This window comes from Pseudophryne corroboree, chromosome 3, assembly GCF_028390025.1.
Source record: "Pseudophryne corroboree isolate aPseCor3 chromosome 3, aPseCor3.hap2, whole genome shotgun sequence".
Taxonomy (NCBI): domain Eukaryota; kingdom Metazoa; phylum Chordata; class Amphibia; order Anura; family Myobatrachidae; genus Pseudophryne; species Pseudophryne corroboree.
The window spans coordinates 763,942,919-763,967,243 of NC_086446.1; the positions used below are offsets into that span (position 1 = coordinate 763,942,919).

The 24,325-nt window shown below is 47.0% G+C and overlaps 1 protein-coding gene across 5 annotated transcripts in view; it reads right to left on the reverse strand.

Annotated features, from left to right (window-relative positions):
* LOC135056801 (early activation antigen CD69-like) overlaps window positions 1–24,325 on the reverse strand; it is a 207,968-nt gene that overhangs the window by 115,681 nt on the left and 67,962 nt on the right. For all 5 annotated transcript variants that reach the window (XM_063962405.1, XM_063962404.1, XM_063962406.1 and 2 more), the window contains one exon: window positions 15,269–15,358. In XM_063962405.1, coding sequence (XP_063818475.1) covers window positions 15,269–15,358 — 90 coding nt within the window. The remainder of the gene's footprint in view (window positions 1–15,268; window positions 15,359–24,325) is intronic.

Sequence of the window (24,325 nt, forward strand, 5' to 3'; positions counted from 1 at the left end):
TGAGACAGGTGCATTCCCCCTCCTTTGCCTATATCGTGGTCATATGTATAGGCTTGAATGGCCTTTTGCTGCTCCTCCATCCTCTGAAGCATATAGAGGGTTGAATTCCACCTCGTTACCACCTCTTGCTTCAGATGATGGTAGGGCAGGTTCAGGTATTTTTGGTGGTGTTCCAGTCTTCTGTACACGGTGCCTGAACGCCGAAAGTGGCCCGCAATTCTTCGGGCCACCGACAGCATCTCTTGCACGACCCTGTCGTTTTTTAAATAATTCTGCACAACCAAATTCAAGGTATGTGCAAAACATGGGACGTGCTGGAATTTGCCCAGATGTAATGCACGCACAATATTGCTGGCGTTGTCCGATGTCACAAATCCCCAGGAGAGTCCAATTGGGGTAAGCCATTCTGCGATGATCTTCCTCAGTTGCCGTAAGAGGTTTTTAGCTGTGTGCGTATTATGGAAAGCGGTGATACAAAGCGTAGCCTGCCTAGGAACGAGTTGGCGTTTGCGAGATGCTGCTACTGGTGCCGCCGCTGCTGTTCTTGCAGCGGGAGGCAATACATCTACCCAGTGGGCTGTCACAGTCATATAGCCCTGAGTCTGCCCTGCTCCACTTGTCCACATGTCCGTGGTTAAGTGGACATTGGGTACAACTGCATTTTTTAGGACACTGGTAAGTCTTTTTCTGAGGTCTGTGTACATTTTCGGTATCGCCTGCCTAGAGAAATGGAACCTAGATGGTATTTGGTACCGGGGACACAGTACCTCAATCAAGTCTATAGTTGGCTATGAATTAACGATGGATACCGGAACCACGTTTCTCACCGCCCAGGCTGCCAAGGCCTCAGTTATCCGCTTTGCAGCAGGATGACTGCTGTGATATTTCATCTTCCTCGCAAAGGACTGTTGGACAGTCAATTTCTTACTGGAAGTAGTACAAGTGGTCTTCTGACTTCCCCTCTGGGATGACGATCGACTCCCAGCAGCAACAACAGCAGCGCCAGCAGCAGTAGGCGTTACACTCAAGGATGCATCGGAGGAATCCCAGGCAGGAGAGGACTCGTCAGACTTGCTAGTGACATGGCCTGCAGGACTATTGGCTTTCCTGGGTAAGGAGGAAATTGACACTGAGGGAGTTGGTAGTGTGGTTTGCAGGAGCTTGGTTACAAGAGGAAGGGATTTACTGGTCAGTGGACTGCTTCCGCTGTCGCCCAAAGTTTTTGAACTTGTCACTGACTTATGATGAATGCGCTGCAGGTGACGTATAAGGGAGGATGTTCCGAGGTGGTTAACGTCCTTACCCCTACTTATTACAGCTTGACAAAGGCAACACACGGCTCGACACCTGTTGTCCGCATTTGTGTTGAAATAATTCCACACCGAAGAGCTGATTTTTTTTGTATTTTGACCAGGCATGTCAATGGCCATATTCCTCCCACGGACAACAGGCGTCTCCCCGGGTGCCTGACTTAAACAAACCACCTCACCATCAGAATCCTCCATGTCAATTTCCTCCCCAGCGCCAGCAACACCCATATCCTCATCCTGGTGTACTTCAACACTGACATCTTCAATTTGACTATCAGGAACTGGACTGCGGGTGCTCCTTCCAGCACTTGCAGGGGGCGTGCAAATGGTGGAAGGCGCAAGCTCTTCCCATCCAGTGTTGGGAAGGTCAGGCATCGCAACCGACACAATTGGACTCTCCTTGGGGATTTGTGATTTCGAAGAACGCACAGTTCTTTGCTGTGCTTTTGCCAGCTTAAGTCTTTTCTTTTTTCTAGCGAGAGGATGAGTGCTTCCATCCTCATGTGAAGCTGAACCACTAGCCATGAACATAGGCCAGGGCCTCAGCCGTTCCTTGCCACTCCGTGTCGTAAATGGCATATTGGCAAGTTTACGGTTCTCCTCAGACGCTTTTAATTTTGATTTTTGGGTCATTTTACTGATCTTTTGTGTTTTGGATTTTACATGCTCTGTACTATGACATTGGGCATCGGCCTTGGCAGACGACGTTGATGGCATTTCATCGTCTCGGCCATGACTAGTGGCAGCAGCTTCAGCACGAGGTGGAAGTGGATCTTGATCTTTCCCTATTTTTTTAACCTCCACATTTTTGTTCTCCATATTTTAATGCGCACAACTAAAAGGCACCACAGGTATACAATGTAGATGGATGGATAGTATACTTATGGACAACGAGTGACGACACAGAGGTAGGTACAGCAGTGGCCTACCGTACTGCTATATACAGTATAATGGACCTGGTGGACACTGTCAGCAGACTGCTAAACTAGTACTACTAGTATAAAGAAAAAAAGACACCACAGGTATACAATGTAGATGGATGGATAGTATACTTATGGACGACGAGTGACGACACAGAGGTAGGTACAGCAGTGGCCTACCGTACTGCTATATAGTATACAGTATAATAAATGGACCTGGTGGACACTGTCAGCAAACAGCTAAACTAGTATAAAGAAAAAAAGCCACCACAGGTATACAATGTAGATGGATGGATAGTATACTTATTATTATTAATGGATGACGACTGATGACTCAGAGGTAGGTACAGCAGTGGCCTTCCGTACTGTGCTATATACAGTATAATGGACCTGGTGGACACTGTCAGCAGACTGCTAAACTAGTACTACTAGTATAAAGAAAAAAAGCCACCACGGGTTTACAATGTGGATGGATGGATAGTATACTTATGGACGAGTGACTGACGACACAGAGGTAGGTACAGCAGTGGCCTACCGTAATGCTATATACAGTATAATGGACCTGGTGGACACTGTCAGCAGACTGCTAAACTAGTATAAAAAAAAGCCACCACAGGAGTGTTTTTCAGGCAGACAAACGTATACTGGTGGTCACTGTCAGCAAAACTGTGCACTGTACTCCTGCTATAACTGCTCCCCAGTCCCCACAATTAGGCAGTGTGAGCACTCAGCACAGATATATATCATGCAGCACACTGAGCACAGATATGGTATGAGCGTTTTTTTCAGGCAGAGAACGGATAAAAAAAAACTGGTGGTCACTATCAGCAAAACTCTGCACTGTACTCCTCCTAACAGCTGCTCCCCAATCCTCCCCACAATAGTAAAATAAACAGAGCAAAAGCAATCAACTGTCTCGTATAACGGAGAGGACGCCAGCCACGTCCTCTCCCTATCAATCTCAATGCACGTGTGAAAATGGCGGCGACGCGCGGCTGCTTATATAGAATCCGATTCTCACGAGAATCCGACAGCGGGATGATGACGTTCGGGCGCGCTCGGGTTAACCGAGCCATACGGGAGAATCCGTGTATGGCTCGGACCCGTGTATAAAGGGTGAAGTTCGGGGGGGTTCGGTTTCCGAGAAACCGAACCCGCTCATCACTAATAAGTAGCTCCTCTGTGGTGTAACATTATAAGTGGCTGTACTCTGGTGTAACGTGTATAAGTAGCTCCTCTGTGGTGTAACATTATAGTGGCTGTACTCTGGTGTAACGTGTATAAGTAGCTCCTATGTGGTGTAACATGTGGGATTATATATTTAATTGTATTTTAATTATTATCTTTTTTTTATTTTAATATTTTATTTTATTTTTTATGTTTTTTATTTATCAATTTCATTGTTTTTTTGTTTTTGTTTTTGTGCACTGCAGGAGAGGCAGATATAACATTTGCAGAGAGAGTTAGATTTGGGTGTGGTGAGTTCAATCTGCAATCTAAATTGCAGTGTAAAAATAAAGCAGCCAGTATTTACCTGCACAGAAACAACATAACCCAACCAAATCTAACTCTCTCTGCACATGTTATATCTGCACCCCCTGCAGTGCACATGGTTTTGCCCAACTGCTAAAAAAATTTCCTGCTGCGATCAACTTGGAATTACCCCCATAGAGCGTTGTTGTTTTTTAGGCTTCACACAATCTAGATTCTCATTTATTTATTTATGGTTTGCTCTTTCAGCTCACCATAAAACGCAGATATTTCTTTTTCTGATTGAAATTATAAGCAGAATGTGGATTCCACATATATGCCAGTGTGTATTTTTAATTCTCTTGTCCATAGTTATTGTCACACAATAACAAAATGTTATATTGTACTACTGTTGCACAATATAAATACAGGTTGAGTATCACTTATCCAAAATGCTTGGGACCAGAAGGATTTTGGATATCGGATTTTTCCGTATTTTGGATTAATTGCACAGAATGCATTTATGTTACATATACATCTTATACACACAGCCTGAAGGTCATTTAATACAATATTTTTAATAACTTTGGTGGTCATTCTGAGTTGTTCGCTCGTTGATGTTTTTCGCAACGGAGCAATTCGGTGGAAAATGCGCATGTGCATGGTACGCAGTGCGCATGTGTTCAGTAATTTAACACAAAACTTTGGAGATTTACACAAGCTCGAGCAACGTTTTTTCATCGCTCGAGTGATCATAGTGTGATTGACAGGAAGTGAGTGTTTCTGGGCGGAAACTGGCCGTTTTCAGGGAGTGTGCTAAAAACGCAGGCGTGCCAGGTAAAAACGCAGGAGTGGCTGGAGAAACGGGGGAGTGGCTGGCCGAACGCAGGGCGTGTTTGTGACGTCAAACCAGGAACTAAACGGACTGAGGTGATCGCAATCTAGGAGTAGTTCTGGAGCTACTCAGAAACTGCAGGGAACTATTTAGTAGCAGTTCTGCTAATTATTTATTAATTTATTAACAGTTTCTTATATAGCGCAGCATATTCCGTTGCGCTTTACAATTAGAACAACAGTAATAGAACAAAACTGGGTAAAAACAGACAGACATAGAGGTAGGAAGGCCCTGCTCGCAAGCTTACAATCTATAGATCTTTCGTTCGCTATTCTGCTAAGCTAAGATACACTCCCAGAGGGCGGCGGCCTAGCGTGTGCAATGCTGCTAAAAGCAGCTAGCGAGCGAACAACTCGGAATGACCACCTTTGTGCATTAAACAATGTGTGTCTACATTCACACAATTCATTTATGTTTCATATACACCTTATACACACAGCCTGAAGGTGTCACGATCCGGGTATCTGGACGCCATTACTTACCCTTCAGATGCCTCCTGAGGCTGGCTCAGCGTTCCAGGACCGGACCCCATCCGTTATACTGATGTCCACATTCCTGCCTCCTCTCCTGTCACTCTGAGACGCGGTCACCGCGGCGCCATGTTACATCTGGAATGGCGTCTCCCGTGGCCTCCGCCGCTGTCCCTGAGTTCCTGCATGCAGAGTGTCAGAGTGGCGATTACGTCAGCCGCGGCCTCCGCTGTGCCCGCGTGGTTTAGATGTGCATTCATCAGTCTGGCGTCTCCTGTCTCCTGTGGCCGGCGCCGCCATTGCTGTTTCAATTCTCACATGGATTACAAACCAAACTTCCCTCCAAGTGTCTGCATGGGCGCAGCCATCTTGGATTTTGTCATCTGATCATTTCCACCAATCTGCTGTCTGTATTGTTAATCTGCATAATTGCCTAGCCAACCCCTTCCTTGCTGCAGGTATAAATATGCTGTGCCTGAGCAAGGAAGGCGTCAGTGCTTTGGTTGTCAAACCTAGTTCCAGTTTGTCTCTCTCCTGTGGTTGTTTTCCAGGTTCCAGCTCCTATCTCCACACTTCCACTAAAGAGACCCGCACCAGCATTTCCACCTGCGGTGTAGCCTGACTCTCCTATCCATTTGGATTCATCTGCTTTCAGCTACAGATCCACCTGCTTACAGCAATCAGCTTCCAGCAGAGATCAGCTCTTCTTAAAGTGCCGGTACCCTTTTCTGCAGATTACCATTTATCACCGGTATTATTATTTCACCGCTCTCAAGCTCCATATATCATTTCATATTTCATCGCTCTCAAGCTACATTTATTATTTAACTGGTTCCAGCCAGTAATCACTCCGTGTCAACATCAGTCTGGTTTCAGCCAGTATCCACAGCAGCCGTTTTACCCACAGCAGCCCAGCTTTTCCTGGAACACCAGCTGGTACGATCCTGGGCTATTTCCATTGCTACAGTCGGGCCTGGTAAGGACTTTCCACCTAGAAGATTATTAAGAACTATCTCATACTACCAGAGCCCTGTGGTCCTTGCCACCCTGTAGTACCCAGGAACTGTATTATTTCCCTGCTGAGTTTTATGTTTTCTTATTTGCTGCTGTGTTACGGAGTATGTCATAATAAACATCATTGACTTTTATCCTGGTTGTCGTGGTCACGCCTTCGGGCAGTTATTCTTGTTATGCACACCAGTGCCTGCAGGAAAGTACTGGTGTCAGAACTGTTATGCACTCCAGTGTCTGCAGGAATGTACTGGTGTTTGAACTGTTATGCAAAACAAATGGACTCACAGACAAACTGGGGAATATGACATAACGTACACAGAAGGTGATAGGGTAACAAAATACACACAAAGTGAACAGAGAAGCCCAGAGGCTAAGGAACTGGGTATCTCCCTTGTATTAGAACTGCTCAGATGGAAAAAGCTAGATGTTGTGTTTTAATACGTAGAGAACCCGAAATGCTGTTGCTAAGGGCAACAGCAAAACCCTAAAGGGTTACCAACGGGTGTGGCAGTAAACTCCTTGGTCAGAGATGGAATGATAGACACAAGGAGAGTCCCCACAATCCAAATTCTCACTTGCAGTGCACAGGTTTTAGCTTACTGCCACTAAACTGACCCCTGACACCTAGCACAGTGAGACAGGATTAGACAGGCAAGTCTTAGAATACAGCCGCAAACTTGCTAAGTTCACAGAGTAGTAACAGAACCCCAGCAAGCTAAACGACTGACTCCAGTCTTACTGCTAGGTCTGGATTGGCAGAGTGTAATACCAAATCCCCAGGCCTATTTGCAGTAAGCAACAAACAAATACAAAGCAAAACAGTACTGGCTAACTTTCATGAACTGACTAACCAACAAAGATTCAGCAGCATCTGCTTACCCTGAAAAGAGGCCTTATAAAGCAGGTGCTGTCCACGCCCCACTCAGACCTCACAGACTGTGAGCACAAAAACCAGCACCGGATCCCCTGCCGTGCACAGAGCCTATAACCACTGCACAGCAAAAGACCCGAACCGGAGTATCAGCTGCGCTCAGGTTACTCCACTAGCACTTGTCTCCCGGTTGCCATGACGACGTGGCAGCACAGGGCAGGAGACCCTAACAATTCTACATGTTACTTACATGTCTAGGGGTCTGATATAACCTCCCAGGTTCCGTTACATTTCAGCCCCTACAACTGAGGCTGCCTCCCGTCAGCTCAGGCCCTCAGTTGTGACAGTAAGCACTGACCATATGAATCCAGCCGGAGACCAGGATCAAGCGGCCAGGCCGATGCAAGAACTGGCAGCCCGACTTGAACATCAGGAGGCTGCACAGGGCCACATCATCCGCTGTCTCCAGGATCTCTCTACTCGGCTGGATGGGATTCAGACAACCCTCCGTGGATCAGACGCGTCCGGTGCGTCAACCACAGTGACTCCAGCTATGACCCCACCCACCTTACCCATTTCTGCTCCACGTCTTCATCTTCCAACGCCAGCAAAATTTGACGGATCTCCAAGATTCTGCAGGGGATTTCTCAACCAGTGTGAGATTCAGTTTGAGCTACAACCTGGCAATTTTCCCAGTGACCGTACAAAAATTGCCTACATTACCTCTCTTCTCAGTGGCTCAGCCCTTGATTAAGCATCACCGTTATGGGAGAGGTCCGACACCCTGCTATCCTCCTACACTGCATTTGTGTCAACATTCAGGCGTATCTTCGACGAGCCCGGCCGGGTAACTTCAGCCTCATCTGAGATTCTCCGTTTACGCCAGGGATCACGTACTGTAGGACAATATCTTATACAGTTCCAGATCCTGGCATCCGAACTGGCATGGAACGACGAGGCCCTGTATGCTGCATTCTGGCATGGCTTATCTGAGCGTATTAAAGATGAGTTAGCTACCAGAGACTTACCTTCCAAGTTAGATGAGCTAATCTCACTCTGCACGAAAGTTGATTTACGTTTCAGAGAAAGAGCAACTGAGCGTGGAAGATCATCTGCTCCAAAATCTTCTGCTCCTCCTCCTCGCCAACTGTCACCATCTAAAGATGAGCCCATGCAACTTGGCCGTTCTCGTCTAACTCCTGCTGAGCGCCGCAGACGTCTCGCTGAGTCTCTTTGTCTTTATTGTGCAGCTCCGTCTCACACCATCAATGCCTGTCCCAACCGTCCGGGAAAACTCCAAATCCTAGCTCGCCAAGGAGAGGGCCGGCTAGGAGTAATAATCTCCTCTCCATCTCCTCACGATTGTAATCTCCCAGTCTCGCTTCAAGTTGCTCAACGTTATCGGAACGTCATTGCCCTCCTTGATTCCGGAGCAGCTGGGAACTTTATTTCCGAAGCCTATGTTAAACGGTGGTCCCTACCCACCGAGAGACTTCCTTCGTCCATCTCCTTAACTGCCGTGGATGGCAGCAAGATTTTTGATGCAGTTATTTCTCTAAGGACTCTACCAGTTCGTCTGAGAGTGGGAGTTCTTCATTCCGAATTTATTTCTTTTTTAGTGATTCCAAGAGCCACACATCCTGTGGTCCTGGGCCTTCCATGGCTCCGTCTTCACAATCCATCTATTGATTGGATGACTACGCAGATTCTGGCATGGGGTCCCTCCTGTGCTGAGACATGTTTGTTTAAAGTATTGCCTGTCTGTTCTTCCTCCCCCAGGTCGTCTGATGTTCCACCTCCTCCATATCAAGATTTCACGGATGTGTTCAGTAAGGCTTCTGCTGATATCCTTCCTCCTCATAGAGAATGGGACTGTCCGATTGATCTCGTTCCAGGGAAGGTTCCATCTCGAGGCCGAACTTACCCGTTGTCTCTGCCTGAGACGCATTCTATGGAGGAATACATTTGAGAACCTAGCAAAAGGGTTCATTTGACCTTCCTCTTCTCCAGCCGGTGCAGGCTTCTTTTTCGTAAAGAAAAAAGATGGTGGTCTGCGGCCGTGCATCAACTACAGAGGTCTGATCGACATTACCATCAAGAACCACTATTCACTACCCCTGATTACTGAGCTCTTTGATAGAGTTAGCGGAGCTACCATCTTCACAAAGCTGGACTTGAGAGGTGCATACAATCTCATCCGGATCCGTGAGGGTGACGAGTGGAAGACCGCCTTTAACACCCGTGACGGACATTATGAGTACCTCGTCATGCCCTTCGGATTGAGCAATGCTCCAGCTGTCTTCCAGCATTTTGTCAATGAGATCTTCAGAGACATTTTATACCGTCATGTCTTGGTCTATCTAGATGATATCCTCATTTTTGCCAACAATTTAGAGGAACATCGTTTTTGGGTAAAAGAGGTTCTGTCCCGTCTCCGTGTCAATCATCTCTATTGCAAATTAGAGAAATGCGTCTTTGAAGTCAAGTCCATTCCGTTTCTAGGTTACATTGTGTCCGGTTCCGGACTAGAGATGGATCCTGAGAAACTACAAGCAATCCAGAATTGGCCGATACCCTTAACCCTCAAAGGGGTCCAGAGGTTCTTAGGGTTCGCCAATTATTACAGAAAGTTTATACGAGACTTTTCCACCATTGTGGCGCCTATTACTGCTTTAACTAAGAAGGGTGCTAACCCGTCCAAGTGGACTGAAGAAGCTACGCAAGCTTTTCATCTCTTAAAACAACGGTTCATCTCTGCACCAGTTCTGAAACAGCCCGACATCGACTCTCCTTTCATCTTAGAGGTGGATGCCTCCTCCGTTGGAGTAGGAGCGGTGTTATCTCAGAGGGCTAAAGATGGCCATTTACATCCTTGCAGTTTCTTCTCCCGGAAGTTCTCCCCAGCGGAGCGCAACTATGCCATTGGCGACCAGGAGTTGCTAGACATCAAGCTCGCTCTAGAGGAGTGGAGATATCTGTTGGAGGGAGCTTCTCATTCAATCACCATACTTACAGACCACAAGAACCTTTTATATCTGAAAGGCGCACAATGTCTCAACCCTCGTCAGGCCAGATGGGCACTTTTCTTTTCCAGGTTCGACTTTAAACTCCAGTTCTGTCCGGGCTCTCAGAATCGCAAGGCCGATGCCCTTTCCCGCTCATGGGAGCAAGAAAATGAGTCAGAGTCTTCAGACAAGCATCCTATTATCAATCCGTTGGCATTCTCCACGGTAGGGATGGACTCTACGCCCCCACTAGGGAAAAGTTTTGTGAAGCCGGTACTGAGGAAGAAGCTCATGCATTGGGCCCATGCTTCCCATTTTGCCGGACATACAGGTATCCAAAAAACCCTGGAGTTTATCTCTAGGTCCTATTGGTGGCCAACTCTGAAAAAGGACGTCACTGAGTTTATTGCATCTTGCCCAAAGTGTGCCCAACATAAAGTATCCCGCCAGTCGCCTGCGGGGCAAATGGTTCCACTATCCGTTCCCCGTCGACCATGGACCCATCTGTCGATGGATTTCATTTCAGACTTGCCCATGTGCAACAAGTTCAATACCATCTGGGTGGTAGTTGACCGGTTCACCAAGATGGCACACTTCATTCCTCTCACCGGTCTTCCGTCAGCTTCCAAGTTGGCTCAAGTGTTCATACAAGAGATCTTCCGACTCCACGGTCTGCCTGAAGAAATTATCTCAGATCGAGGAGTTCAATTCACAGCCAAATTCTGGCGAAGTTTATGTCAAGTCCTCCAAGTCAAACTAAAGTTTTCCACGGCTTACCATCCTCAGACCAATGGTCAAACTGAGAGGGTGAATCAGGACTTGGAGGCCTTCCTCCGCATTTATGTGTCTTCCTCTCAAGATGACTGGGTTCAATTACTTCCCTGGGCCGAGTTCTGTCATAACAATCAGTATCATTCCTCATCTTCTTCAACACCATTCTTCACCAACTTTGGATTCCACCCTAAAGTCCCTGAATTCCAACCGCTCCCAGCAACTTCTGTTCCAGCAGTGGATATCACCTTGCATCAGTTTGCAAACAACTGGAAGAGTGTACGAGCAGCTCTGCTCAAGGCATCGTTCAGGTATAAGAAGTTTGCGGACAAGAAACGTAGAGCGGTTCCTGCTCTCAAGGTGGGTGATCGGGTATGGTTATCCACGAAGAATTTGAGGTTAAGAGTTCCCAGTATGAAGTTTGCACCTCGCTACATCGGTCCTTTTAAAATTGAACAAGTCATCAATCCTGTTGCTTACAGACTCCAGTTGCCTCCCTTCTTAAAAATACCCAGGACATTCCATGTTTCCCTGTTGAAACCGCTGATCCTGAATCGGTTTCATGCCTCACTTCCTCCAACTCCGAAAGTCCAAACTCAACGAGGCGTTGAGTATGAAGTGGCCAAGATCCTGGACTCACGTCACCGTTACGGTCAACTACAGTATCTTATTGACTGGAAGGGTTACGGCCCTGAGGAACGCTCATGGACCAATGCTTCTGATGTCCATGCTCCTGCCTTGGTCCGGAGATTCCATTCCAAGTTTCCTCAAAAGCCAAAGAAGTGTCCTGGGGCCACTCCTAAAGGGGGGGTGCTGTCACGATCCGGGTATCTGGACGCCATTACTTACCCTTCAGATGCCTCCTGAGGCTGGCTCAGCGTTCCAGGACTGGACCCCATCCGTTATACTGATGTCCACATTCCTGCCTCCTCTCCTGTCACTCTGAGACGCGGTCACCGCGGCGCCATGTTACATCTGGAATGGCGTCTCCCGTGGCCTCCGCCGATGTCCCTGAGTTCCTGCATGCAGAGTGTCAGAGTGGCGATTACGTCAGCCGCGGCCTCCGCTGTGCCCGCGTGGTTTAGATGTGCATTCATCAGTCTGGCGTCTCCTGTCTCCTGTGGCCGGCGCCGCCATTGCTGTTTCAATTCTCACATGGATTACAAACCAAACTTCCCTCCAAGTGTCTGCATGGGCGCAGCCATCTTGGATTTTGTCATCTGATCATTTCCACCAATCTGCTGTCTGTATTGTTAATCTGCATAATTGCCTAGCCAACCCCTTCCTTGCTGCAGGTATAAATATGCTGTGCCTGAGCAAGGACGGCGTCAGTGCTTTGGTTGTCAAACCTAGTTCCAGTTTGTCTCTCTCCTGTGGTTGTTTTCCAGGTTCCAGCTCCTAACTCCACACTTCCACTAAAGAGACCCGCACCAGCATTTCCACCTGCGGTGTAGCCTGACTCTCCTATCCATTTGGATTCATCTGCTTTCAGCTACAGATCCACCTGCTTACAGCAATCAGCTTCCAGCAGAGATCAGCTCTTCTTAAAGTGCCGGTACCCTTTTCTGCAGATTACCATTTATCACCGGTATTATTATTTCACCGCTCTCAAGCTCCATATATCATTTCATATTTCATCGCTCTCAAGCTACATTTATTATTTAACTGGTTCCAGCCAGTAATCACTCCGTGTCAACATCAGTCTGGTTTCAGCCAGTATCCACAGCAGCCGTTTTACTCACAGCAGCCCAGCTTTTCCTGGAACACCAGCTGGTACGATCCTGGGCTATTTCCATTGCTACAGTCGGGCCTGGTAAGGACTTTCCACCTAGAAGATTATTAAGAACTATCTCATACTACCAGAGCCCTGTGGTCCTTGCCACCCTGTAGTACCCAGGAACTGTATTATTTCCCTGCTGAGTTTTATGTTTTCTTATTTGCTGCTGTGTTACGGAGTATGTCATAATAAACATCATTGACTTTTATCCTGGTTGTCGTGGTCACGCCTTCGGGCAGTTATTCTACATGTTACTTACATGTCTAGGGGTCTGATACAACCTCCCAGGTTCCGTTACATTTCAGCCCCTACAACTGAGGCTGCCTCCCGTCAGCTCAGGCCCTCAGTTGTGACAGAAGGTCATTTAATACAATATTTTTGATATCTTTGTGTAGTAAACAAAGTTTGTGTACAATAAGACAAAAGAAAACAAAGGTTTCACTATCTCAGTCTCACTCAGAAAATTCCGTATTTCGGAATATTACGTATTTCGGAATATTTGGATATGGGATACTCAACCTGTATAACATCAGTAACACCTTGTGTGTTAACAAGGTTATTCCATGATTATTTAGTATTTAAGATTGTGTTTAGCATGTTAAATTATTTTGTCCTAAAAAGGATAGCTGTTATGATACCCTCACCTAACTGATATATTGGCTCTGTTGCTAAAGTATGTCATTCCCATACACTTTGAATTTAAATCTGACCATTTGCCCTGTTCATATCAATGTACACAAGTGTATAATTGTACAGTATCGGCGACACGCAGTATAGCCGCAAGTGCGCATTTCACTCGTCAGAGCTTGCTCAGGACTATCAACATTGAATAATATCAAGTATTATTACACAGGGCTCTATTCTCTATTCTCTTAGCTGCTGTAAGGATATTAGGGATAGTCAGTCCCCAAATGTATGTGACAGAAAAAAGAAAAACAGCGCTTCTCTGAGGAGAGACACTATTACAATATATGGGATGTGGTCAAGATGCCGGCAGCCGGAATACCAACACCAGAAATCCGACAGTATTCAGAATCCCGACGTCGGAACTCCAAATGGGCCAGGATACTGACGCCAGAATCCCGACAGCTGCCATCCCAACCGTACGTATGGCTGCAAGGTTAGGTTAAGGGCTGGTGAGGGGGGAATAGGTGTAGGCGTCACGCAGGGGGACGCAGGAGAAGGTTAGGGTTATGCTGCGGGGAGGTTGGGTTAGGGTTAGGCACCCCCGGGGTAGGTTAGGGTCAAGCTACGGGGGTGGGAGGGTTAGGTTTAGGCTGTGGGGTGGGGGCTTAGGTTTATTGACCTCCGAGGGGTGCTTAGGGTTTGGCACTAAAGGGGAGATCATAAGCAAACACAGGGGGTTTTCCAGTTGCCTAGAAACCCCCCCCCTATAGCCCACACCATGACCACTATAGCAATTGTATGCAATACAGTTTTACTAGAAATGCAAGTTTTAAAGAGCTCCTCAGTATTACAACTAAAATAATTAGCAACACAGGTGGATCTTTTACAATGTGTCAGCGAGTAATTAATACATGTGTGTGCACCTATCAGGAGATCTGTAAAACATGCACTGTTAGGGGTGCTCTGCTATAGACCATCTATATGGTTAATTATTAATTCTGTAATCTGTACATATATGTCCAGGGCAGTTTCTAGGTTCTTCTGCTGCTCCTCCAGACTTGCTCCAATGCTCTGGATTGGTGCCCACACCTGATATAAAGCATTCAGCTTAGGCAGGATGTGCCTACTGTAATACTGTATTTAACGGCTCACTGTGATCGCTGGCCCTGATTGTGTTGGAATTATGCCATACATTACATTGCACTTTGTGTGATGCATTTTATAGCTGCTTCAGTGTTAATTATGCCCTTTTCATGAAATGGCCACATGCACTTTAAAATCAAGAAGTTGGAAACCCCCGTCTAGAAATCCTGCGTATGCCACCAGAGCCGTAACTAGGTGTGTGCCGATGGTTCCTTGCCCACAGCGCAAATGGATTGAGGGCGCACCATCGAGCATCACACCCTCACAGCGGCAGATTCACTGTTTTAGGCGGCTGCGCCTGCCACACAACTGTAGCCGCTGCCTCCCACACAACTGTGTCCTGCTGCTGAAGCCGCCACCCGCCCGCCCGTGTCCCGGTGAAGCCGCTGCTGCCCGCCCGCCTGTGTCCAGCTTAAGCTGCTGCTGAGGTCCCGGCATCGCTGCGGCTGAGCTCTCTACCTGTGAAGTGGCAGGAGGAGTCAGGAGCCGGTAACAGCACGTAAGTGCCTACACAGACACTACACTAAACTATACTACACAACACTATACTACAGTACACTACACTATATTACACTACAATTCACTACAGTACACTACACTACAGTATATTACACTAAACTTCACTACAGTACACTACATTACACCACAGCACACTTCACTACACTACACTACACTCTAAGGGTGGGCGTGCGAATGGGGGGGGGGTACTGGTTTCCAACAATAAATCTGCAGCAATTATACAGTATTTCTGTCCAGCACGACCTGTTTACCTTAATTATATCATCCATTTGTAAGTTTAAAAGAGATATATTATTTATTTCACTGTAAATAATATAATACCTCAGTATAAATAAAATAAATTACAAAAGTATATATATATATATATATATATATATATAATGTAAACTGGCCTATGCATTGAATATTAATGGGTCCCGGTGCTTGTACGTTATTTAAATAAAAAAAAGTTTGTAATACTGTATATCTGTTCTTACCTATCCTCCAGAGTACAAAATTTATAGGGATGAGAAGAACTATCAGAATAGTTAATAGGCACAGCTTCCAAAAGATGTTTTTTGAGGGTCCTAAAACATATTGAAAATAAAATAATGTAACAAAAATGCAAATGAGATTCATACATGGAGAGATCAGAGAAATGACAAGCTAAAGTTTTACCAGCAATAAAATACAGTAACAGTTTAAAAGATTCAATGGACCCTGTAAATTTTACAGTACAGAACTTTATAGGTTTAATACAAAGGAGCTGCTTTGTGGCAACACATGTATAACCATCCCATGGGGCCCAGTAACTATTGATGACTGAATAGAATTCTGACCGGGCGGTCTCAGATGACACATCTGGCTGCAAAATGATTCAGGAACTCACTCTCTTTGCTGATAAATGTTACTTTTTACAAATAACAGAAGGACTGGGTTACTCAGAATAACCCCTCCTAACCTTCCAGTGACAGTTCCAGAAATGGCTGCCTTATGGAGAGGTCTCTGCAAAGGCTCCAATATAGCGGAAACATTGACTACTGATATTTGGTGTCATAATGTGATTATCTGACTGAATAAATCCTTCTGCTTTACATAACTAAATACCAGTGGCTTCTTCTCCTGAATTTTAAACCTGGACCTAAACCATCTGGACAGAGAAGCACCCCAGTTGATGGATATAAAAAGTGAGTGCTAACGCTACATCTGGAATACTATATACATCTATATATCTGTATCTATCTATACACACAGAGGAAAAACCACAGCACTCACCACACCAGAAGCGGGGCACAGCTATGCACTTACCACTCACAGGGTGGGGTGCATGTAACACTGCACTCTCCACCACAGAAGCGGGGTACACAGCTGTATTTACCACTCACAGGGCGGGGTGCACGTAGCCCATGACCACATCGCTCTAATAAATACAAACAAGAAACTCAGCACTCACCAAAGTAAGCTCACTTATCCTCAACACTTCAATAAATAAATGATGGGGGTTTAGTTGGTGGATTGGCCAATGCACGGAAGCCTGCATACCGATTTTCAAGGTACCCCACCTTCATGCAGGTCCTACACTATCACAGAGTCTTAAAACCTGACTACTTCACTGCTGCATCATCTGCCTGCTAGATGTAATGTGTACCTGCCACAGACTTTATGGCTTTTAAAGGCACACTAGTCACCTATTGCACTGGCTCAAAGATGATTGCTAAAGAACAGCTGAGACAGGTTCAGGATAATCAAGTCCACACAGGGGTGCATGAGAAAGCTAGTGGCCACGGTTAATAAGAGCTAACCATAGATTAACCCCTTCGTATACACACAGAGGAAAAACCATAGCACTCACCACACCAGAAGCGGGGCACAGCTATGCACTTACCACTCACAGGGTGGGGTGCATGTAACACTGCACTCTCCACCACAGAAGCGGGGTACACAGCTGTACTTACCACTCACAGGGCGGGGTGCATGTAGCCCATGACCACATCGCTCTAATAAATACAAACAAGAAACCCAGCACTCACCAAAGTAAACTCACTTATCCTCAACATTTCAATAAATAAATGATGGGGGTTTAGTTGGTGGATTGGCCAATGCACGGAAGCCTGCATACCGATTTTCAAGGTATTATCCTGAACCTGTCTCAGCTGTTCTTTAGCAATCATCTTTGAGCCAGTGCAAAGGGTGACTAGTGTACCTTTAAAAGCCATAAAGGTGTGGCAGGTACACATTACATCTAGCAGGCAGATGATGCAGCTGTGAAGTAGTCAGGTTTTAAGACTGTGTGATAGTGTAGGACCTGCATGAAGGTGGGGTACCTTGAAAGAATAAGTGAGTTTACTTTGGTGAGTGCTGGGTTTCTTGTTTGTATCTATCTATCTATCTATCTATCTATCTATATATATATCTATATATATTCAGAATGTTTGAAGGGTGGCACTCATAGGACTTCCATCAGAAGAATAAAAAACGACTACTGAGTCTATTCCAGTGGTTCTCAAACTCGGTCCTCAGGACCCCACACGGTTCATGTTTTCCATGTCCCCCGGCAGGTGCATTGTGTATCACCAACTGTCACATTTTAAAAATCTACAGGTGACCTGCAAAACATGACCCGTGTGGGGTCCTGAGGACCGAGTTTGACAACCTGTGGTCTCATTCAAATAGTTTGTTCAACGTTTCGGTGTTGCCACCTTTATCAAGAACTCCATTATAACAATGTTATACAGTGTTATATACGCCCATATCACCGGATTCCCGCGTTTTCCCTCCTGCCACCGTCTGCTGCCATGTGGTGACATCATCCAGCCGCGCCGGTTACCCCAGCAACCAGCGGCATCCCGCGACGCACTCATGCGTCTAGCGTGATGACATCAGTGGCGTTGGACTCAGCGTGCTTCGTCGCACACACGGCTCTGATAACGGAAGCGTGGAGAGTATGCAGGGAATGTGCTGCTAAGCAACCCAATACAGCAAAAGACAACAAAAAACATATTGTACATCTGTAAACAAAACTGCTGTGCTATGACAATACTGCGGTAAATGATCAAAAACAATAGTGATCTCTGCATATTAAGTGATAATACAATAAACAATAAAAGTCAAAAAATAAACAAGAAGACAGATCCCGCAACCAATAAGCATCCTGTCGTTACCAAACAAAAATATGAACCAAATCCACGTGTTAAAAAATTAATACATTAATAAACATAGGAAAAAGTAGAAAAAATAGAAGAAAATGATTAGGATCAAGGAAAAAAATTGTTAATGCATTGTTAATAGGTACTGTAGGTACCGATTCAACAGTCTAGGGGGTATTCCTTTTAAACATACTACTATAATTGAGTAATAGACATGAAAATAGACATGCAACTATCACTGATGTGGAATATATAAAATCATTATATGGTTTCAAATCAGATCCATCCTGCAAGATGTGTTATTATACCAATCAGGCAAGCACCATTATTGGGAGGAAATATATGCATCAACACAATTACTCTAAAAAACACGATAAGGATAAAGTTTCATTAAGTCCCAAAAGAGACAAGGAGTTCAACATATGTATCCAAAACGACTCAATTTGAAGTAATTTCTTTTCTTTTACGTCCTAGAGGATGCTAGGGTCCACATTAGTACCATGGGGTATAGACGGGTCCACTAGGAGCCATTGGCACTTTAAGAGTTTAATACTGTGGGCTGGCTCCTCCCTCTATGCCCCTCCTACCAGACTCAGTTTAGAAAATGTGCCCGGAGGAGCCGGTCACAGCTATGGGAGCTCCTAGAGCTTCTTTAGTTTTATTGTTTTTTCTAAGAGTATTAGGCACAGGGAGGCTGCTGGCAAAAGCCTCCCTGCTTGATGGGACTAAGGAGGAAAGTAGTGTCTGCCCTGCAGTGTCTGAGCCACAATCCACTGAGCTCCTGAGGGAGAGGATCGTTAGCTGCCCCAGGCGACCGCTCACTCCTGCAGCATGCCGCCACCCCCTTACAGAGCCAGAAGACTTCAGAGGCGAGTGAGTCACCTGCCTCCCGGGCAAGCGGGGAGCCGGTGTGAAGATGATGGCAACAGGGTAGGTAGCGCAGTTCTATCTGCGCTCCGGGGCTCAGCGGTACATAGTGCGGCATTGTGAGGGGTGCCCTAAGCCAGCGCCTATACCCTACACTGGCCGGAAAGCCTGTCAGGGTCCCCGGATCACTGCCAGCAGAATCCTCAGGCCAGTATATTAAACTGAAGAGCGGGAAGCAGCACCATGTTCGAGGGGCGGAGCTTCTCCTCAGAGCGGATCCAGCAGCTCCCAGCGCCATTTTGCTGCCTGCAGATCATCTACAGTGACGCTGACAGGGAGAGCTGTCCCTCCAAGCAACTCAAGCTAACCTGTGTGGTGCCAGGGGTTTGTAGAAGGGGGATGGTGGTGGGGGGGGGGGGGGGGGGGGTGAGACTGTGTAATTGCTGTGTAGCTATTAAGGTACTCAGTCAGCACTAGGTAGTGATTTTGTCTCTACCTAGGGAAGCGCTGTGTGTGTGCTGGCTTCAAGCTCTGTGATTCTCTGAAGGATTTGGTGGGGGGAAACTGTGTCTGACATTTTCCTGTGTGAGTGTGTGTGTATGCTCTCAAATAACCATGTCCAGGGAGTCTGTGTCATATGCTGCAGAGGACGCTTCTTCTCCAGAAGAGTCCATTTCATGTACCCAGGAATGTACTGTTTTGTCTCAGATTCCTGTTACTGAGCCAGAATGGCTAGCTTCTATTAAGGGTTTGCTCTCTGAGATCTCTACCAGGGTAGCCCATACTGAAACTGAGACGCAGTTTTTAAAGCAGATGGCAGGGTGGTCAGGTTCCATTCCTATCCCTTCAAAAATCCCTAGCGTATACCCACAGAAGCGTGCACTTGCCCAGATCATGCAAGATGACACGGATACCGACTCTGAAACGGTAGACGGTGATGGGGATGAGCTGAGGAGGGCGGCATCCCTTTGCAGGTTGAGGAGGCTTACAACACAGATAATAAGAAAGCCTCGCTAACCTTCCCTGCTTCCAAAGAATGAAACGCTATATTTGATAAATCCTGAGAAGAACTGGAGAAAAAATTCCAGATTCCCAAACGGATTCTGGTTGCTTTTCCCTTCCCTGAAGAGGATAGGAAAAGTTGGGGGACTCCTCCCATAGTTGACGCGTCTGTCTCCAGGCTGTCAAAAAAGGTGGTTTTACCTGTCCCTGGTTCTACCGCGTTAAAAGAACCAGCGGATCGAAAGATTGACACTACGCTCAAATCCATATACACTGCTTCAGAGGTGGCATTAAGGCCTACTATTGCATACCTCCCAACATGACCCTCTCCAGGAGGGACAGAATGCTCTGCTCCTGGACTTCTCCCTTAAATTATGATCGCCCTCACCTGTGCTGAAACACCTTTCTTATCCATTATCCTGTTCAACACAGGTGCCGGAAATCTTAAATTACGAGAAAAGTCCAGAAGCAGAGCATTCTGTCCCTCCTGGAGAGGGTCATGTTGGGAGGTATGCTATTGCCTGTGCATGGATTTCTAAAGCTATCGTAAAGTGGTCAGGCACTGTACTAGAGGGCTTAGATACACTGGATAGAAGTGATGTTGAATTGTTTTTACGTAATATACAGGATTCTGCGTGGTTCATCCTGGAATCCATGAAGGCTCTGGGTATGCTAAATGCAATCTTCCATGTCTGTCTCAGCTCGCAGGTCACTCTGGCTATGCCAATGGTCTGCCGACGCGGAATCCAGGAGGAGTGTGGAGAGCCTAACCTACACAGGTCAGGCTGTTTGGGGAAGCGCTAAATGCGTGTATTTCCACGGCATCCATGGGTAAGTCACCTTTTCTTCCCTCCACCTTCTACAAAGAAACCCTTCTCTTCATCTGCTTCGCAGTCCTTTCGGGCCGCTAAGTCAAAGAAGTCCAAGCCTTCTACCTTCTTCATCAGAGCAGGTCGTGCTAAATCCAAAAAACCTGCACCCGCAGGTTCCCAGGACCAGAAGCCTGTTTCTGGTGCCTCAAAATCCTCAGCATGACGGTGGACCGCACAACCTGGAGGATGGTCTGGTGGGAGCATGGCTCAGGCGTTTCAGCCGGGTGGTCTTCAGTATGCCGAATGTTGGGATCCCGGCGCACAGTATACCGGCGCCGGGATCCCGACACCCGGCATACCGACAGCTATTCTCCCTCGTGGGGGTCCACGACCCCCCTGGAGGGAGAGTAAAATAACGTGGCGCGCTTAGCGCGCCACCGTGCCCACAGCGTGGCGAGAGCAGTGTGCCCGCAAGGGGCTCCTTTGCGCTCACCACACTGTCGGTATGCCGGCGGTCGGGCACCCGGCGCTGGTATGCTGGTCGCTGGGAGCCCGGCCGCTGGCATACCATACTACACCCGTTTCAGCCATGTCTGGGTGTCGTCCGGCCTGGATCCCTGGGTACAGGATATTGTGTCCCAGGGGTACAGACTGGAGTTTCAAAATCTCCCACCTCACCCTTTCTTCAGCTTTACTGACAGACAGAGCTGTCCTACAGGAAGCTATCCAAGAATTGGTAATGTCAGAGGTCATTGTTACAGTTCCACCTCAACTGCGGAACAAGGGTTACTATTCAAACCTTTTTGTGGTACCAAGGCCGGATGGTTCGGTCAGGCCAATTTTGAACTTGAAATCGTTAATCCCTTATCTAAGGGAGTTCAAATTCGAAACGGAGTCTCTGAGGGTGGTAATTTCAGGTCCTGGGGGAGGGGGAGTTTCTGGTGTCCCTGGATATCAAGGATGCTTATCTCCACATTCCCATCTGGTAGCCACATCAGGCTTATCTCAGATTTGCACTGTTAGACAATCACTATCAGTTTCAAGCACTGCCATTTGGTCTCTCCATGGCACCGAGGGTCTTCACCAAGGACATGGCAGAGATGATGGTTCTCCGCATGCAGGGGGTGAACATAGTTCCAAATCTGGATGATCTGCTGATAAAGGCATCATCCAGGGAGAAGTTGTTACAGTCCATTGCTCTCACAACTCATCTGCTCAGAGAGTACGGTTGGATCCTGAACCTTACAAAGTCACATTTGGAGCCAACAAGGAGGCTGTCTTTCCTGAGGATGATCCTCGACACGGAATTGCAGAGGGTTTTTCAGCCGGTGGAGAAAGCGTTGGTGATACAGACAATGGTCCGAGATGTCTTGAAGCCTGGCCAGGTATCGGTTCATCAGTGCATTCGCCTTCTGGGGAAGATGGTTGCCTCTTACGAGGCTCTGCAGTATGGAAGATTTCCCGCTCGGTCTTTTCAGCTGGATCTTCTAGACCAGCGGTCAGGATCTCACCTACACATGCACCAGAGGATATGTCTGTCGCTGAAAGCAAAGATTTCACTCCTCTGGTGGCTGCAACTGCCTCACCTTCTGGAGGGCCGCAGGTTCGGGGTTCTGAACTGGAGCCTTCTCACCACGGATGCAAGTCTCAGAGGTTGGGGAGCGGTCTCCCAAGGGGAAGCCTTCCAGGGAAGGTGGTCAAGTCAGGAATCCCTTCTTCCAATAAACATCCTAGAGCTAAGAGTTGTGTACAACAGTCTTCTTCAAGCAGCACACCTTCTGCAAGATCAGGCCATTCAGGTGCAGTCGGACAACGTAACGACAGTGGCCTATATAAACCGACAGGGCAGAACCAAAAGCAGGGATGCAATGTCAGAGGTAAAAAAATCCTCCTCTGGGCAGAAAGGTACGCGGTGGCACGGTCAGCAATCTTCATTCCGGGTGTGGACAACTGGGAAGTGGACTTCCTCAGCAGGCACGATCTCCATCCAGGAGAGTGGGGACTACACCTGGAGGTGTTTGCAGATGTGACAAGTCTTTGGGACGTACCTCACATAGACATGATGGCCTCAACAAGAAGCTTCGGAGGTACTATTCCAGGTCAAGAGACCCACAAGCAGGTGCAGTGGATACCCTGGTAACACCTTGGGTGTTCAAGTCAGTGTATGTGTTCCCTCCACTTCCACTCATTCCAAGAATTCTAAAGCTTGTAAAAAGAACAAGAGTTCAGGCGATCCTCATTGCTCCGGACTGGCCAAGGAGGGCTTGGTACGTGGATCTGATGGATCTACTACTGGAAGATCCAAGGCCTCTACATCTTTGGGAGAACCTTCTGCAACAGTGGCCATTCGCTTATCAAGTCTTACCATGGCTACGTTTGATGACATGGCGGTTGAGCGCTAGATCTTAGCTCGGAAAGGGTAATCCGAGCGCGGTTATTCCTACCCTGATACAGGCTAGGAAAGGAGTAACGTCTAAACATTACCATCAAATTTGGAAAAAGTATGTGTCTTGGTGTGAATCCAAGAAGTTTCCTGCGGTGGGGTTTCAACTTGGATGGTTTCTCCTATTCCTGCAAACAGGAGTGGATATGGGCCTGCATTTGGGATCCCTAAAGGTCTAGATTTCGGCTTTATCCTTTTTCTTCCAGAAACAATTGGCTGCCCTCCCTGAGGTTCAGACCTTTTTGAAAGGTGTTCTGCACATCCAGCCTCCCTTTGTGGCACTGACGGCACACTGGGATCTTGACGTGGTGTTGCCTGTCCTGCAATCAGATTGGTTTGATCCTCTACAGGAGGCTGAGGTCAAGTTTCTCACGTGGAAGGCTGTCACTTTGTTGGCCTTGGCTTCTGCGCGACGTGTGTTGGAATTGGGGGCTTTGTCCTGTAAAAGTCCCTATTTGGTCTTCCATGAAGATAGGGCAGAACTCAAGACGCGTCAAGAGTGCCTTCCAAAGGTTGTGTCAGCTTTTCATATCAACCAACCTATTGTGGTGCCAGTGGCTACTTACTCCTCAATTGCTTCAAAGTCTTTGGATGTTGTGAGGGTTTTGAAGATCAATGTGAAGAGGACAGCTCGTCACAGAAAATTGGACTCTCTGTTTGTCCTTTATGATCCCAAGAAAATTGTGTGTCCTGCTTCTAAGCAGACAATTTCTCGCTGGATCAGGTTTACTATCCAGCATGCATATTCTTCGGCAGGATTGCCATGTCCAAGATCTGTTAAGGCCCACTCTACACGTAAAGTGGGTTTTTCCTGGGTGTCTGCCCGGGGTGTCTCGGCTTTGCAGCTTTGCCGAGCGGCTACTTCGTCTGGGTCTAACACGTTTGCTAATTTTTACAAGTTCGATACTTTGGCCTCTGAGAACCTCAAGTTTGGTCAAGCAGTTCTACCGGACCCTGCACGCTCTCCCTCCCGTTCTGGGAGCTTTGGTACATCCCCCATGGTACTAATTTGGACCCCAGCATCCTCTAGAATGTAAGAGAAAATAGGATTTTAATTACCTACAGGTAAATCCTTTTCTCGTAGTCCGTAGAGGATGCTGGGCGCCCGCTCAGCGCTTCGTTATCCTGCAGTGGCTCTTTGGTTCAGTACTGCCTTGTTCTTAGGTAAGTTCTGCGTTTCTTTACTGGTTTCAGTACTGTTTCAGCTGTTGCCGAGTCTTCTGGCTTGTTTGCCTGGTTTGTCTTGTTTGAGTGAGCTGGTGTGAATCTCGCCACTATCTGTGT